The sequence below is a fragment of the Typha latifolia genome, chromosome 6, assembly GCF_019914945.1.
Source record: "Typha latifolia isolate L0001 chromosome 6, TyphaL0001v2, whole genome shotgun sequence".
NCBI classification, from domain to species: Eukaryota; Viridiplantae; Streptophyta; class Magnoliopsida; order Poales; family Typhaceae; genus Typha; species Typha latifolia.
The window spans coordinates 6,311,982-6,329,247 of record NC_133091.1 but is presented as its reverse complement, the minus strand read 5'-3'; the positions used below and the strand labels follow the sequence as shown (position 1 = coordinate 6,329,247).

General features: G+C 41.1%; 1 protein-coding gene across 1 annotated transcript; it reads left to right on the top strand.

The window, feature by feature from the left end:
• Positions 1-9,976: 9,976 nt before the first annotated feature.
• On the top strand, positions 9,977-16,761 carry LOC140791336 (probable protein S-acyltransferase 17). The gene is made up of 10 exons (XM_073141868.1): positions 9,977-10,279; positions 10,492-10,585; positions 12,487-12,581; positions 12,656-12,823; positions 12,904-12,976; positions 13,070-13,122; positions 15,543-15,634; positions 15,718-15,770; positions 15,865-15,990; positions 16,400-16,761. Exons 1-10 carry the CDS (start codon positions 10,131-10,133, stop codon positions 16,664-16,666), a joined length of 1,170 nt encoding a protein of 389 aa, XP_072997969.1. The 5' UTR covers positions 9,977-10,130; the 3' UTR covers positions 16,667-16,761.
• Positions 16,762-17,266: the final 505 nt, after the last annotated feature.

Below are 17,266 nucleotides of genomic sequence, written 5' to 3'. Positions count from 1 at the left end.
GATGGCTTCTCCCTCCACCGGGGCTTCTCAGATCAGCGGCTAGACGCGAGGTCGTTGGCCGCCGTGGGCTCCGACGACGGCGAGGGAGGGGGGGTTACACTATCGAAATTAATGGCAGAGGGGAGGCTTACCGAAAAAGGGGGGTTGGTCGGCAAGCTCGAAGGCTCTCGGTCCGGGGCTTCGGCGGCTCCCCGAGGCTGTCGGCTCCGGCATCGGCAACCACGAGAGAGAGGGAGAGAGGCAATGCGGTGGAGGAGAAGAAAAATGGGGGGGGGATCGAGGTGGCTGCGGTGATGGGAAGGAGATAAGAAGATGAGAGAGAGATGGCGTGCACGGCAAGGGAAGTGGAAGAAGAAGGAGAAGAGGAGGAGGGGGCAGAGTGGCAGGCGCCCGTGCGTCACGGAAATTTTTTTTTAATATTTGGGGTGTTATAATCGAGCTTCTAAATCCCCATGTGACCCTCACGTGAGGGGTAAGCCCCGTGAGAGCCAAGCCCCGTGAGAGCCATGTGGTGGTATTGGGGTGTTACACGGGCTACACGCGGGTTCAGCTCAGTCTGATGATGCGGGCCCACTGAGTCATTCCACCATTCATGCTTGGGTCATATTCATGGGTTCCAAATTGGTTCACACGAGGTGATCAAACCGGTTCGCAAAAATTTGGCCTACCTCAAAAATTGTGTGCTTTATCTCCTTCATTCAAATAACCTAACCCTAACTCTAGGGCTTAATTTGGAATTCAGCCTAGGAGCGCCGCCACAAGGTGCATAGGGGGCGGTGGCTGTTGGGTTCGGTCATGAGTCACCGGTAGTCAATCTCTTGTTGTTCCTCATGGTGGCGGAACGGTAGCAAGCGACGGGGAACCCAATTATCGAGCTCAGGCTCAAGCAGCTGCAACGACGACCATGGCACATCGTTGGCGGGTCCACTGGCCCCTGACGGCTGTGAAAGGAGACCGTGGCCCCACTGCATGGGAGTAGCGATGACGGGAAGCCGCAGCGGAGCCACCCCGACGTAGGGATAGCTTCCCATAGTGGTGGCTGTCAGGTTCAGCCACCCGATGGTCGTCGGCGGCTGCGGCATCCAACACATGCCGGTAGTTGACCGAGGAAGCCAACCATGGCCACCGGTGGTTGTGAGAGTGTCGGACCCGCGACCACCAGTCGCGGGTTTGTTGTAGCATAAACCGCCATTGCTAGCGGTCTTCTAACCAGTGCCAGCGCGAACAACGGCCTGGGCTTGGGTGCGGGTGTCTTGTGGTAAGAACAGGGCATGGCGGCGGGGGCCACGAGCGTTTGGATGGCTATTGGTGGGAAGCTAGGGTTTTCGGCCCTAGCTCCCACTGCAGGTGGGGAAGATGACCCCATAGCCACTACTGCGGGCGGTTCCGACATGGTAGTGGAGTATAGGAGGGTCTGCAAGGCCGAAGGAGTCTCCATCGCTATCGAAGGAGGGATTGAGGCCGCGATTTGGGCCGGCTCATCCCCTCCCTCACGATTTGGTATTGGTGGCTGCGGCTGCCCTGGTTCCGCCATGGCGAGTGGTGTTGGCAGTGCGAGATGGCCGTGCTGAGTCAGGAGGGCTGTCGTCAAGGCTTGAATAGCCTCTGTGATGGATCTAGTGATCTCATTAGAAAAATCTTTAAAATTGCCTTCACCCACGCCGGTGGCTCGTCGTCAACTATTGGTGGTGGTGGCGGGGGTGCTAGATCAACTCCCAGAGGAACGAAGATGAGATCCTAGTCCTCCATGATCGATCCCTCCTCGTTGGTCTTGGATCGCGTGTCCACCATCTTTCGAGGAACGTCGGCTCTGATACCAATATTACGAACTAAATTTGGACCGATTCAGGCGTAAAAAAAAATTATGAAAATTTAGGTGGATTCATGAGTTAGGGTTCTAATGGCTCTAGTTTCATCTAAATCGGAGGTCGGGGTGAAAAGTTAAAAATAAAACAGTGGAGCAAGGTCAGAGAGGGCAGAACGTTACAAATCTGATGTTGCGGCGATCGTCAGAGGGTAGCGGACGGCCAAGGGTGGTGGTGTCGACCTGTATTGTAGGATGGCTGTTGAGGTTAGGAGGTGGCTAGGGTTTGGAAAGTTGGGATGTTTTCACGGCAGTGATATACTCCTAGAAAGATAAAACGATCTAATAGTTAGATAAAAGATAAGGACAAAAATAATAATTTGGCTAAACTTAGATTTCTTCAATTCATAATTATCAACATGCGGATCAGATCCACATGCGGATTATAGGAGTGAAATTTCCAGCCGATCAAATCCACATGCGGATTATCTAATTTATTTGAAATTTAAAATAATAAGATAAAGCTAAATAACTAACTTGACTCGACTCGACTTGACTTGTCTTAACCCCTGTGGTCGGATCGTAACAATTTGGTTCGAAAGATATTTTTACTATTAAGTCTTTACATAGATTGATACACTTAGTTAGGATCTTTTCTTATTGTATTAGTTGTTTATTTTCATTAAAATAAAATTCTTGTAGGTCGCGTTCGAACGTCCTTGTGAACACTTGTGAACACTTGCATCAGGTTCGCAAATACAGAGAACGCATATTGTGCGTGTGGTCGGGCGAGTTTGAACGCCCGCGTTCGAACGCTTGCATCACATTCGCACATACATAATTAGAGCTTTTGGTGTGTTCGAACGCGATCGGACATATTCGAACGCGATCGACGGGAATCCTCTAAAATTAGGGTTTCATATTATTTTAGGACTTGTTGGCTAGCCTCTATAAATATGTGGATGGCAGCCAACTTCATAATTCTATTGGAATATTAATTTCTTACCTCTTTATCATCTTTCTACCCTAATCTCCCTCCTCCCTCTTCACTATCCTTCCACCTCTACTGTTGGCAAGGTTTTTTCTAACTTCTAATCTCACTCGACTATTGAGTCATCCGTCTTCTTTGGGATCTTGACCACTTTGTTTCCTTCGTCTATATCCCTTAATCATATCCACCATCCACCTTCATCTCCATACCCATCCATAACCCTAACATCCACTCCACCCCTCGCCACCACCATCACCCGCATTATTTCGTATTTTTATCCCAGTTTCAGTTCGAATCTGCAAAGGGCATAAATATAAAATTGTAGATCAAGAAGTTACGAATCTAATCCACTTGGTTTCGTAATTTTATGACTATAAGAGAATATCTGATGAATATGTTCCCACGGTTGCGCGGACTACTTTCTGCAATAAATTCAGATCTTAGAGGAATTATTCCGTAACTTGTCTTTTGATACAAGAACACATCAATTTGGTACCAGAGCTTATCATAGATTCCTAAATAACATAGGCAGGACATCTAGAATTATTCCTGGATTGTGAAAGATGAAAATTCCTCTTAAAATAAAGCTTTTATAGGGCTTGTTTGTAATAATAAAATTTTAATCAAAGATAATTTGATCAGAAAGAAGTGGCCTAAAACTAATTGTTGTAGTTTCTATAATAAGAAAGAAAGTATAAAACGTTTATTTTTTAAGTATAGATATGTAGAGCTCCCACATATGGCAATACATATTTGGGGTAGATTTCATCCTAAAACAATTATGAAAATTTGAGCTAAATAGAAGTGCATAAGTGTAGGGAATGATAAAAAAAAACTATGATGACAACTTATCTTTGGTCCTTATGGCTAGAAAGAAATAGTAAGACTTTTATGAATGCTAAGCTAAAATAACCTACTTAGCTAATACATCATAATAATAATGTGTTTATTTCTTGTGCATGCATCAAGGCCGACAAAATGTAGAAGAAGCACAATTATAAATTTATGGCTGAAGGAAGATTGAAGCTGATTAGTTGCCTTTAGGTTTGGTGGTGTTTGTTAGGATTTGAAACCCGACAGCAGCAATCGACCTCTAAATGGTACAATCCGGCTCGAATTGGAAGCAATTAGCCTAATAGAATGGAATGGATTAACTCTTCCTCCCCCATTGGAGATGGAAGCTATTTCATTAGCTCTTTAATTGAGGTGAAAAGCAATTACAATGGACTTGGGGTTTTAGCTTTTTCCCCGGATCCCCTTTCTCTCTCTTCCTAACTGCTAGCAATCGGACCTTCCCTCCCTCCTAATCGACTTCACGTGCACAGCATGGGATAACTAAGGGCTTATATGGGACCTTGCTACGGGACTCAAATGAAAAAAATAGTACCTGATTCACTAATATAGGGTTTATTTGCAAAAGCTACACTTCTTCCTCCTTTAGCTCTAGCGCACTACCTCGGCCATGACAGCTACCCACTCTTAAGATCCTTATCCTAGACAGACTACTCAATGTTCGTCTACTAATCAGATGATATCTCAAGATCCCGATATCTAATTCGTCTAAAACTTGATTTGTTGGAAAGCTGTTTTCCGGGGCTACAAATATCAAAATCTCTCGTTGATCGACCGGCGGCATTGTTTGGGATCTATTTCTAAAATTCCGTGTCAGATCCTATCCAAATCTAAAATTCGGAATAGATCGAGCCTTTGCCAAAAAGGAGAGATCATATCAAGCTGGTATTAGAGCCACCATTCCTCGGGCACACGCTTCCTATGATGACAACCAGAGCCATGGCTCTTTGGCGAGATGATGAAGAAGAGATTCTCCCAATAGAGGAGGGGGAAATGGTTGGGGGGACTTCCACCCGCGAAACCGCCTGATCAAATCGAAATACGGAAGAACCTAGTGTTCAAGCCGTGTTGGGGTCTCTTTCCGAATAAATGGCCATCAACAACCAGATGATAATGGAGATGATGCGGGAATTACGGGTGACAAGGGAAGCCATGGTGAACGGAAATGCACCATTGACCCCACGACGCGAGTCCACTCCCATGAACCCGCCGCCACCGGTTCAAAATTTGCAACCACAAGAGCCGTTGCTGCCACCACTCTATGGGCAGAGACAAGCAAGGATGGTTCCATCAGGCCCAGTTGTAGGTGAGCCCATCCAATGAGCGAACCACTATGGAGATCACCTTGGAGATCTAGATCTGTGGGCGGGGCAATACGAATTGGAACCACGGTGAGTTAATCAAAATCGAAGGAGGGATCATCAACCATTCATGGCGCATCCTCCTCCGGTTAGACAAGGACTTGGACATGATTCGGATCGTGACAACGACATCCGTAGGCAAATCGTGCGTCTCAAATTTTCAAGTTCAAAGGTGGCGATCCGATCGATTGATTATATGGGGCGGACCAATTCTTCGCAACTTGGGCTTGCGAGCTTCCACCTTGAAGAATATAAGGTGACGCTTGCAAGCTTCTACCTTGAAGATGCGACGCTTCATTGGTTTCGAGCAGCCAATGCCAATAAGGCTATCAAAACTTGGGCTGACTTTTGCACTGATATCACATGACAATTTGGAGCGTCGGGGTATGAAGACTTCGATGCTCTCCTCTTAAAGACGGTGCAAAAGACCATGGTTGGGGCATACCAAGAAGAATTTGAGAGGATAAGTAGCCGATGCCAACCTCCATAGACGGATCAACAACTTCACAGCACCTTCATCTCTAGGCTGCGAAGAGACATACAAGCCGATGTGAGAGCTTTAAGGCCTAGAACTTTAAATGAGGCCTTTGAAGATGCGATGCTCATGGAAGACAAACATCGAGCCATAAAGTTACATCTAAAATAGAGCTGGACGAGCCAAGAAAGTCGCAATCCAGCTCAACCAACCATAGAGGCAAGAAATCTTACTAGCATACCAAGAACCGTTGCTGCAATGGTGCCTCCTCGAGTGCCCATGAAGCCATCCCAAGATGTGAAGTATGCGCCTAGAGGTTCGGGACGAGCACTCACACCAACTCAAGTGGAGGAGCGAAGAGCCAAAGGCCTATATTTTTGTTGTGATGAGAAATTTCTACCCGGGCATCGCTGCGCTAAATCGATGGGATCGGTGATGCTAATCGATGGATTGGAGGAGGCTGAGGATGAGATTACAGATGAAGATGAGGGTGTGGCTGGACAGCAAGGAGGAGTAGTTGAGGAGCGACCTATGGAGAACATGATGGTCGAGATCTCCCTCCATGCCTAATCCGAGACAGCCGCACCAAAGACTTTGCAAGTGAACGGTGTAATCAAGACAGCCATAGTGAGAATCTTGATCGACATCGGGTCCACCCACAACTTCACTAACAAGAGGCTTCTTAGGAAGATTGGGCTTGAGTTAGAACCCATGGAAGGGTTCAATGTGACGATTGGAGACGGCACCACATTGTGGGCATATTTCATTTGTGGAGGTGTGGAGTTAAAGGTGCAAGGCCAATGTTTCAAATTGAATCTTTATCTGTTGGCCTTGCGAGGTGCCGACATTGTTTTGGGAACTCAATGGCTTCGAAGCTTGGGGCTCATGATATTTGACTTTACAAATCTCTCATTGACATTTTGGAGGAATGACCAGAGAGTGCTGCGATGGAAATCAACCGCTGATTGAACTTCCAAGCGTAGGGGACGCAAGTGAGCTCGTTTCTTTCTCAGCACCCACTTTTCTTTTTCTCAGATCTAACAGAGAGCCAGCACATGGAATAGTGATCTGGTCCAACTCATGGAGGAGCTGAGAGAGAACCCATCAAGCCACCCCGAGCACGAAGAGCGCGATGGGTTGGTATTCGAGCGCGGGCGAATCAAGGTACCCACGGACGAAGAGCTACAGAGACTATTGATGGCACAATTCCATGATACTCCTATAGTAGGCCATGAAGGGGTCTTACGTACCTACAAGCGGCTGGCCCAAAACTGTATATGGACAATGATGAAGTCAGACGTGGAGAAATATGTGCGTGAATGCCAAATCCGCCAACAAGTCAAATTGGAGACGCTCAATCCTAGCGGGCTGTTGCAACCGCTGCCTATATCGGAGCATATTTGGGAGGACATCTTCATGGACTTCATCGAGGGGTTGCCGGAGGTTCAAGGACAATCGGTGGTGTTCATTGTGGTGGATAGACTGAGCAAATATGCTCATTTCATAGTATTGACACACCCGTTTTTAGTGAAAAAGGTTGTTGAAATTTTTGTTCGGGAAGTGGCGCACTTGCATGGGATGCCTAGGACGATCGTGTCAGACTAGGATCGCATTTTCATCAGTGAGTTTTGGTTTGAGTTCTTTAGATTGCAAGAGACTCAAGTCAACCTTAGTTTAGTTTATCACCCCGAGACGGATGGCCAAACTGAGGTGGTGAATCGCGGACTAGAGCAATACTTGCGATGCTTTGTAGCGGACCAACCAAAGGATTATGTCAAATTCCTTCCATGGGCTAAGTGGTCATACAATACTGCTCATCACTCTAGCATTGGCATGACCCCCTTTGAGGCGGTTTATGGGCGCACTCCCTCGGTCTTGCACGCCTACGATAGACTCGTGGCAACGGATAGGACCGAGCTCGACTTGGAACTAGCTAATCGAGATGAGACCTTGAGACGACTTAAGATTCACCTAGCAACAGCCCAAAACCGCATGAACCAGATCATGACAGAGGCTAACGTGCGGGAGAGTTTGAGGTGGATCAATTGGTGTTCGTTCGAGCTCAACTATATCGGCAATCCACAATGAGGCCAATTTTTAACCAAAAGCTGGGCCACAAGTACTATGGTCCGTACCGAGTGATACAAAGAATCGATCCAGTAGCTTACCGGTTGGACCTACCTGAAGGAACTAGGATCCATCCGGTTTTCCATGTATCGACATTGAAGTCCCAAATCGGGCCTAACCATATGGTGGGTTTAGCCTTGCCCAAACCAATGGAGGAAGATGGCCCAACTGAACCGGTCCGAGTCTTAGGCCGTAGGAGAAGACAACATGGATCCAGATTGGAGACCGAAGTGCTGATCGAGTGGCTAGGCAAGCCCATTAACGAGTCTACCTAGGAGCTAGAGTCAGATATCATGGATCACTTCCCCAATTTTAAACCTTGAGGACAAGGTTGCGAAAGCGTGGTGGATTGATACGATTCGAACTTCACCGATGTCGTCTCGAGCATAGATACACTTCAGGGATGTCTTTGTTTCTGATTTTAGTGTTTAATTCACAAAAAAATAAGTTTTCTGTATGTCGCGTTCGAACGCGAGTGGAGTGCGTTCGAACTCGCTTGTGAATGCCTACATCAAGTTCGCACATCCAGAGAGTGTGAAATGTGCGTTCGAACGCGCCTGCGGATGCCTGCATTGCGTTCGCAAATCCAGAGAAGTACGAAATATGTGCATTCGAACGCGATCGGGCGCGTTCGAACGCGGTCGGCGAAAATGTACTGTTTCGGATTAATAATTGTCATTTTTGAATTGTTTGGTTAGCCTCTAAAGGTGTGGATGGCAATCGTGGAATTATTATTAATGAATTGAATTTTTGTCATGCTTCCTTCGTCTTCTTCTCTCCCGTTCTCTCGTTTCCCAGCGACGCCGCTTCTAACCTCCCTCGACCGACCAATCACTCTAGTCCCTTAGAGGCGGCCCTCTCCTCCCCCTTCTTCCAATCTATCCATCACTTGCCCTAATCTTTCCATCACCCATAACCCTTCCACCACCACTTACTCACCGGTGCCACCCCATTACCGGTCCACCACCATCTACCATCATCTAGGATCTCGTGCCTCCATCCACGAATCCTAAGACAGACTATCCGATGTTTGTCCATTAATCAGACGATATCTCGAGATCCCGATATCCGATTCACTAGAAACTTAATTTGTTCGAAAGCTCTTTTCTGGGGATACAACATATCAAAATCTCACGTCGATCCAACGGTAGAATATTTTAGGATCTATTTCTAAAGTTTTATATCAAATCTTATCCAGATCTGAAATTCAAAATAGATCAAGCCTTCGCAAAAAACGGGAGATCTTATCAGAATATGAAATTCCTACTCCTTGTGGTGGGTACCCTCCTCTACTCTTCAGATGGGTCAAAGTGAGAATCTATGGAGAGCCTTCCACCTCGACCTCGTTCTGTATAGCTCATTCAGCTCCTCAAAGAGAGCTTCCATTTGGGTACAGATATGAGATTGAAACTATTCTATAGTCTCCTTCATAGTTTCAGCATGAATTTAAAATTTACTATGTAACTCTTGAATCTTCTGTTCTTTACCTTGCCCAAGCTCTGCCAAGGTGGCCAATCGAATGGCTTTTGCCATGGCCGAACCTTACCTTCTTATCCATGCAACTGGAAGAAGGTTGACCCCACTCCGATACCAAATGTCAGTATCTGAAACCTAACAACAGCAATTAACCTCTAAATGCTATAATCCGTCTCGGATTGGAAACAATGGGCCTAGTAGAATGGAACGGATTAACTCTTCCTCCCCCACTAGAGATGGAAGCTATTTCATTAGCTCTTTTATTGAGATGGAAAGCAATTACAATGGATTTGGGGTTTTAGCTTTTTTTCCCCGGATCCCTTTTCTCTCTCTTCCTAATTGCTACAATCGAACCTTCCCTCCCTCCTAATCGACTTCACGTGCACATCAAGGGTATGAGACTAAGATGAAAAAAAAATCCATGATTCGCTGATACATGGTTTATTTGTGAAAGCCACAGTTCTTTTTCCTCCTTCAGCTCTAGCGCATTGCCTTAGCTATGACAGTGTTTTAGAGGAATGCGCTGACACTTCTTTTCTCTGATGCTATTTTTGTTAAACCGATGTAACCAAAATGAGCTAATATTTAGCTCGCTATTTATTTACTGTTGTGAGAGTTTCGAAATGAAACTTATATGAAAAAGAAAATTATTCTTTGAAATAAAGGAGTACTTTTAATTATTTGTATTAAATCATTTGTCTTATCTCGACAACCCTAGATGTGTTCAAATAATATAATTTAAGTAGCTGGTTGGGTCCGGGGGCGGACCGGCGGAGGGAGCCCATGTGATCCGAGACTGGCCCAATGATTAAGTGAGCTTCTTCATTTAGATCCACCTAATGCCGAGCTACTCCTCTTATTATTATCCTCACCCTTGTACTGCTGTAAATACACAATTATAATTACATTTAAATCTTTAATATTTGATGCGGTGTCCAATTTCTCTTTTGTTGACTCTCTCTCTCTCTCTCTCATGCGCTTCCCCTAGAAGTAGAGGGCAAAAGCAGGAGATAAGCGAAGGAGAACGGCGCGAAGGTTCGAACGATGGCTCTGCAGTGGGCTCTGGTGGTGCACGGCTTGGTCACCTTGCTCGTTGTGGTCTCCTTCCTCTGCGGGCAATGGCCAATCTTCCAGGGCACCTTCGTGGAACGAATCCATAACTTCCTCACCTACGGCGCCTACGATTACTTCCTGTAAGCATCTCCCATCTCCCATCTCCCATCTCCCATCTCTCATCTCCACCCTTTGTTTGAATCCCTCCCTGACTGACCCCTTTCTCCAGTTTTGGTATGTTGGTTTTGCTTATTATCTTGGTCGGAGACAAATTAATGTTGTCAAGTGCTCATCTTTGGTCGTCCAAATTAAATTTTAGATTTTGTCCTAATTTTCCTTTGTATTCTTCCAGACGATTTGTGGTGGTATTTTTTGGTTCTAGAGGAAGAAATTCCATTCTTAGCATTGAGCATTATTGTTGTGCGCGGCCGAATCCGATCTTACAGGTTTGTGGACTTATTTGATTACTTGTTAAGGATTAATTTCTGTACTTTAAGTTCTTTAGAGAAACAAGTCTGTCTTTAAATTCTTGTTCCAGTCTTTTCTATGACTTACTTTTTAACCTTTACTGGGTTGGTGCACATTCCTGCAAGTTTTAGTGTTACAAGTTGAAATAATGTTTAAGATATACTTTAAATAAATAACGGACTTTATTAGTGAGTATTGAAAGATGCAGAGATTATAGGAGAAGAGGAATAGATGAAGGATATCAAGTTAATAATATTCGAAATTGGGCTAAATCTGATTTGACCTGGATTATATAGAGTCAATTAGAGTGTAATAAGAAGTCCGAGTCCCATTAGAACTCAACTACAGTCAAAATTCTATAATCTATATAAAGGATCTTAGAGATGTGAAAAAGAATTACAGTAGAATATGATCTCAATCTCCTCTCTCTAGTCTGTCTCTTCTTTCTCTCTAAAATCTCTTCAGTTTCTCTCTTTCCCTCTAAATCTCTTCTTCAGAAATTAAAATAGTTTTTGGATACACGGAAGTCAAGATAACGATGCATGTTCATGGTGAAAGCATGACTTCTCCATTATTGGCAAACCGAAAACTTAAAAGCCTTTTTTTCTTCAACCTATTTCAGATTTTCTTTAGGCTCAATATCTTTTTTGTATGAAATTACCTTCTCTTGTCCAAAATCAGATTTGAGAGTTGTGAGAATTAATTCTTTATCTGCGTGGTTTTCCTTTTCTCTATCTAATAATGATCTTTATCTAGTAACCTATCAGATATTGCTTACAGTATTATAGTTTAATACTGTAAGCATTGTCTGATTAAATAATAACTCAAAGATCATTATTAGATAGAAGAAAAGACAACCGGTCAGATAAAAGAATTGATTCTCACAGCTCTTGAATTTGATTTTGGACAACGTGAAAAATCTGAAATAGGTTGAAGAAAAAGGCTTTTAAGTTTTAGGTTTATCGATAATGAAGTTGCAGTGCTTTTGCCTTGAACATGTGTGGCCAGGTTTCAAAAATTAGTATCAGGATTGAGATCGGCTGTCCGGAAAAACGATATGTATCGGCCGTATCAGCCCTCTATATTGGATCATACTATTTTAATTAAATAAAATTTTAAATATTATTTAAAAATATTGAGAAATTTTTAAAAATTTAGAAAAAATTGTAAGAAAATAAAAAAATAATAATTACTCACATATAAAGCTTAAAAATCTCTTTCTCTCTATCTCTCTAATTGTTAGTCTGCTCTCTCTCTCTATCTCTATCTCTTTCTCTCTCTCTTTCTCTCTCTCTCTCTCTTTGTAGTAGCAACTGTAGGCTTGCTACAATCGCTTGCTATAGCCTTGATCGGGATCTGCCGAAATTAGAATCTATGTTGTGTGGTCTTTACTTTTGGGCACCCAAAGGCTCTATTAGTTGCTAAAGTCTTTAGGACAGCAGAAGTATTCAGTGCAGAGAAGAGATTGAGGAAGAGAAAGAAAAGCGAAGGTATTTAGAGGAAAAGAGAGAAGAGATCAGAGAGATTTTAGAGAGAGAAGCAGTATACCGGAGAGAGGAGATGGGATTGGAGAGAGAAGGAGAAACCAAGAGGGGGAGAGAAAGATTTCGGCCAAAACAATATTAATCCACAATAATCCTTTTTTATCTACAAGATCCTTCATATAGTTTATAGAATTCTCAGTCTAGTTCTCATAATGTATCCAATCTTTTCTGAGATGAATTTATCTCTGCAAAAATTAATGTCTTGTAGTTATTTTCTTAAAAGCATCTTGCATCTCCTATATTTTCATATACTGATGTGCTGTACCCTACTTTTTTCTGTTCTTAGTTCTTCATATTTGCCAAAGAAATGATCAATGATATGATCTGAAATGCAGCTAATATATCTTGCCATAATTGGAGTAACATATTTTATCATAGCAAAGTCATCTTTCAGATATATTCCTGGCTACTATATAAGTGACCTGCACAGGTAAATTCTCCAACAATAATATTCATCTAAAAAGCTTATTTTTGCCCGTCCTGAACATGAAATCTCATCATTAGGTATGTAAGCACGCTGGCAGTTGGTGTGGGTGTTCTACTATTTCTGGTGACTAGCTTTTCTGATCCTGGAACTGTGACTGCTAATAATGTTTCTCAGTATCTGTCTGCCTATCCTTATGACAATATCATTTACACGGAGAAAGAATGCTCTACTTGCAGGATTACAAAGTATATCTGATTGGTCTTTTTGATAGTATTGCAAATTGTCTACTTTTATAATTTCTGATGGATATTGCACTAAAATGCAGGCCTGCAAGATCAAAACACTGTAGCATATGTGATAGATGTGTCGCCCGATTTGACCACCACTGTGGATGGATGGTACCTGAGTTTTCCCTTTTCTGTTGTCAGTCAAGTATCATGCTACATATATCCTGGAGTTGGGACACTTGAACTTGTTTTCTTTTTGTGCAGAATAATTGCATTGGGGAGAAAAATACTCGGTACTTCATTGCATTTCTAATTTGGTTAGTATCAATTGATTTTAGCTGCCTTTCTTATTATCAAGTAAGAAAATGTGTTGCTTAGGAGTACATTAGTATTAGATCTTATAATTTTTTCTTATTTAACTTCTCATCTATTTTCATTTTCATTTGCATGATCCTATGATATCCCTATCATTTAATTTTAAATTTATTTTTCGTCCTCAGATTGTTGTGACTGAAGGCTTTGTAATTGTTGTATATGCCATTTTGGATTGCTTCATTCATGAACTAACTAAATTATCTTAATTTTTTTATTGTCCTGGATCACTTTATCAACTAATGAAGTCCTAGCATGTTGTTTGATGTTCATTCTCTAGTAACTGGACTTCTTGCAGCTTGGGTTTTCTCTTCGTGGTGCACTATCAAATGTTAACCTCCTTAATTGTTACTTTTATATTTTATAGGATTTGTTCCATTTGGATGAGTAACTTAATAAGTTAATATACCTCAGAAAATTTTGAATGATTTGCAAACTAATTCCACTTTAAAATCACATAGCAAATTATGGACCGAAGGGCATGTTACTTGCAAACAAGCTTTTCTTTGCTACATTCATATGTTGAACTGGTACGCATTATGTATAGGCAAAAAATACAAACTGCTTAGATAGATAATCGCATTATGCATTACATATATAAAAATGGATTTCACATAAAAGCATGGTTTGAAGTTTCAGTTTTGGTCCTAAAACAAATTGAAAACTTTTCGGAGTTTTGTACTGTTTTGTGTTCTGGTTTGCAGTTTTGGTTTTTTCAGTTTCAATCATTCTTCCTAATCTCCCTTAGTTTTAATCAATAAAGCTCAATATCTGTGGGGCGTATCTGTAAAGCATGTTTTGCAGTCTCAAGGCATGCAAATAAAATATAGGCTAGAGTAATATTTTATTGATAATAGTTTCATGTCTAAATTTTACGTAGTTACTCAGCAATAAATTATCTTGGTACTGAAAATAGAACAAAATCTGCCATATTTTTATGTTGCAAAAGTTTGAATATTTCCTATATCAGTCATTATAAGGTTGTCCGGATCTCATATTGGCATTCAAACATATCGAAGTTATCATAATAATATGTTAGATTGGTATAGATGAGAGAAATACCATTGTATTGTCATATTTTTACCTCAGACCAAGGTTTGAAAAATTAGGATTAGGATTGGGATCGGCCTTTAAAAAAAATTGTATTGGCTAGATTGGTTGCTCGGATTAGACTACCTTTTAATTACATAAAATTATAAATATTATTAAAAAATATAGGAAAATTTATAAAAATGGCAAAAATAAGAAAATAATAATTACTCATTTATCAAGTCTATAACCTAAAAAAAGTATTAACTTATAACTGCTGTAATGAAAAAGGAGAGAGGAAGAAAAAAAAAGAAAAAAGATTCTATTGCAGTGAAGGAGAGAGAAGAAAAAAAAAACTATAGTGAGAAATAAGAGAAGAGATAAGGAAAGAAATAAAATAAAAAATCACATACTCAAGATCGCTGGAGTTGGATCTGCATTGCTAGAGTTTGCCAGAGTTGGATATCTGCGTCGAAAAAGCAATAACTATAGCATGAAGAGAAAAAAAAATAGTGAAAAAGAGATAACTGAATTAACTGCTGTAATGAAGGAGAGAGTGAGTGAAAGAAACAAAAAGAAAAAAAATCTACTACAATGAAAGAGAAAAAAACTATGGTGAGAAATAAGAGAAGAGAGATAAAGAAAGAAATAAAATAAAAATCACAACTCAAGGTTGTCAGAGTTGGATCTACATTGTTGGAGTTTGCCAGAGCTGAATTTCTGCATCGGAGAAGCAATAACTATGGTAGGAAGAGAAAGAGAGAGAAATAGTGAAAAAGAAAGAGAGAAACAATGTGAGAGAGAGAGAGAGAGAGGAATCGGGATCGGGATTGAGATCAAGATCTGGATCGGCCAATCGTTTAGACCATGCCTCAGACAATTCGAAACATTAGTTTATCCATTGGGTGACGATGGACTAATTTATAACTTCATTTATCTACATTTTAACAGCATTGATTGCTCGACTGCTGACCTAGGAAAAATGTTGTATGCCTGTGGCATTAGTGGAACTACTTTACAAGAATTGCCTAACAATACCATCATATACCTCCTTGTCCTTGACATCTCAGCAGGCAATCACAGAAAGAGAGCAAAAGCAGGAATGAAGTTTTAGCTTTTGAGATCAATTCATTCAGTATCATGACCTGTTATAGTTGGTTGACCATATCTTGTTATCTTCTTGCACCATTGCCAAGTTAAACTTGCATTTGTTCTCTAGAGGATCATAATTTTTGCATTGATAGGTTGGTACTACTAAAGTATTTTGAATGTCTAGGTTTCCTTCTCTGAGTTAGATTTATATAAAAAAATTTCCTTCATCTTTGGTGCATGACAGGCATTTCCTTATTTGCCTGTATGGAGCAATTATCCTTGTGCTGATACTTGCTGGTCAACTGAAAGAACGAAAGGTTATATACATTTTAACAGGTATTTTCACATTTATTCTGTAATGCTGCCTTGTTTATCAATTTCTTTTGTGTCAATTATTGATTAATCTTTTTTATTTACAGTTTATTATGGTATTGAAAATTCATTCTCAGGTTTATTCCCTCATGTGGTACAGGTAAAACAAAGGAGCATTTAATCTGTTATAAAATTTAACGTAAATACTAGAGGATTCACATTGTTTTACCATCAAAACCTTTGGCCTTTTGCAGTGGTTATTGGGATCATATAACACACAAATACTTCTGACAGTATTTTTAGGCATAATCTCGTTGCTACTGGCTGGTTTTTTTGGATACCATGCGCACCTCTGCCTGACTAACATCACAACCAATGAGGTAAAGTTTTCTCCAGCCTTTTTGTAGAAGAATCAATTATTTCTTTGATACTTATTTGCCCAAATACATGAGTCCAAAATAATTACCACTGTGTGCCCTTGAAACCATTGATGACTTTCAGCGGTTTCATTATTGAATATGTTGTTGAGCTGGTTAGCAGTCAATAGAGCTGCTGAATATTTCAGGTAAGTGTCAGCTGTTTACTGTAGTGGTAGCTGAAAATGGTTTTAAGTATCAGATAAGCTGCTGAAAACTTCAGGAGCTTTTCATTTCAGGCACATAAATGGCAATAGTTTGTTGGACCTCATCTCTTTGGGCAAGAAATTTCTATGGAAAACTCATTAGACAGAGTTTGAAAAATGATCAACTACATTACTCCTGACGAATTTTTTGTGTCTAAAACCATCAGACTTTCAAGTGGCAAGACTACATAAGCTGGAAGAGAAAGCTGAATGAAGCCAAGGCCAGTGCTGCAGCACTGAGGGCTAGTATACATTCAATGAATGAAGGGAAGGCTCCAGAGAGCAAATGGAAGGCATTCTTTCGCAAGTCTCCACTGCAGAATGATGAGGTGGTTGTCAAAAATAATGTGTATGATCAGGGGATAATTAGTAATATTTATGAGATCGTGGTTCCTTTGTCAGAAAGATCATCCTTCCACAGAAAATCTGCATGAGAGTGCAATCCACAGTTTTCCCATTTCTTTTTATTCAAATATCAAAAGTTGTACCATATATATTCCTCCTTTTATTACAAGTTATTTTCCATGAATGGCAGAGTGCGAAGCATCAACTCCAGCAGGAAATTAAGGCAGGGCCTCCCCTTTCTCTCTCTCTGTAGTAAAATCTACATCAATTATTTAGACAAATAGTTCAATAGGTGGATAATTCAGAGTGTCCTGCTTTGAAGTGAGGTAATCATCATACTGCTCTCTTATTGGAATGACATTTTGGAAAAGAGAATTGTCATTTCAATTCAGAAATGATCAAGCAGGTATAATTGAAAGACAAGGATGAAAACAATTCAGATTCAAAAGTATGACTGCAAGAAATATATCTTTGGTTATTAGTTGATGCATGACTATTTAGTTCTGCATCTCATTGATGAATAGATAGCTTAATCAAAGGATTTGATCACCTGGTTAAATAGCTAAAATTAAATATTTATTTCTTAAAAAAAGCTAAAAGTAAACAATATAATATCTTTTAAGTTGTATGAATTCTGTACACGAGAAAGGGGGTAATTTTCTCAAAACTTAAAGAAGAAACCTCCCCTC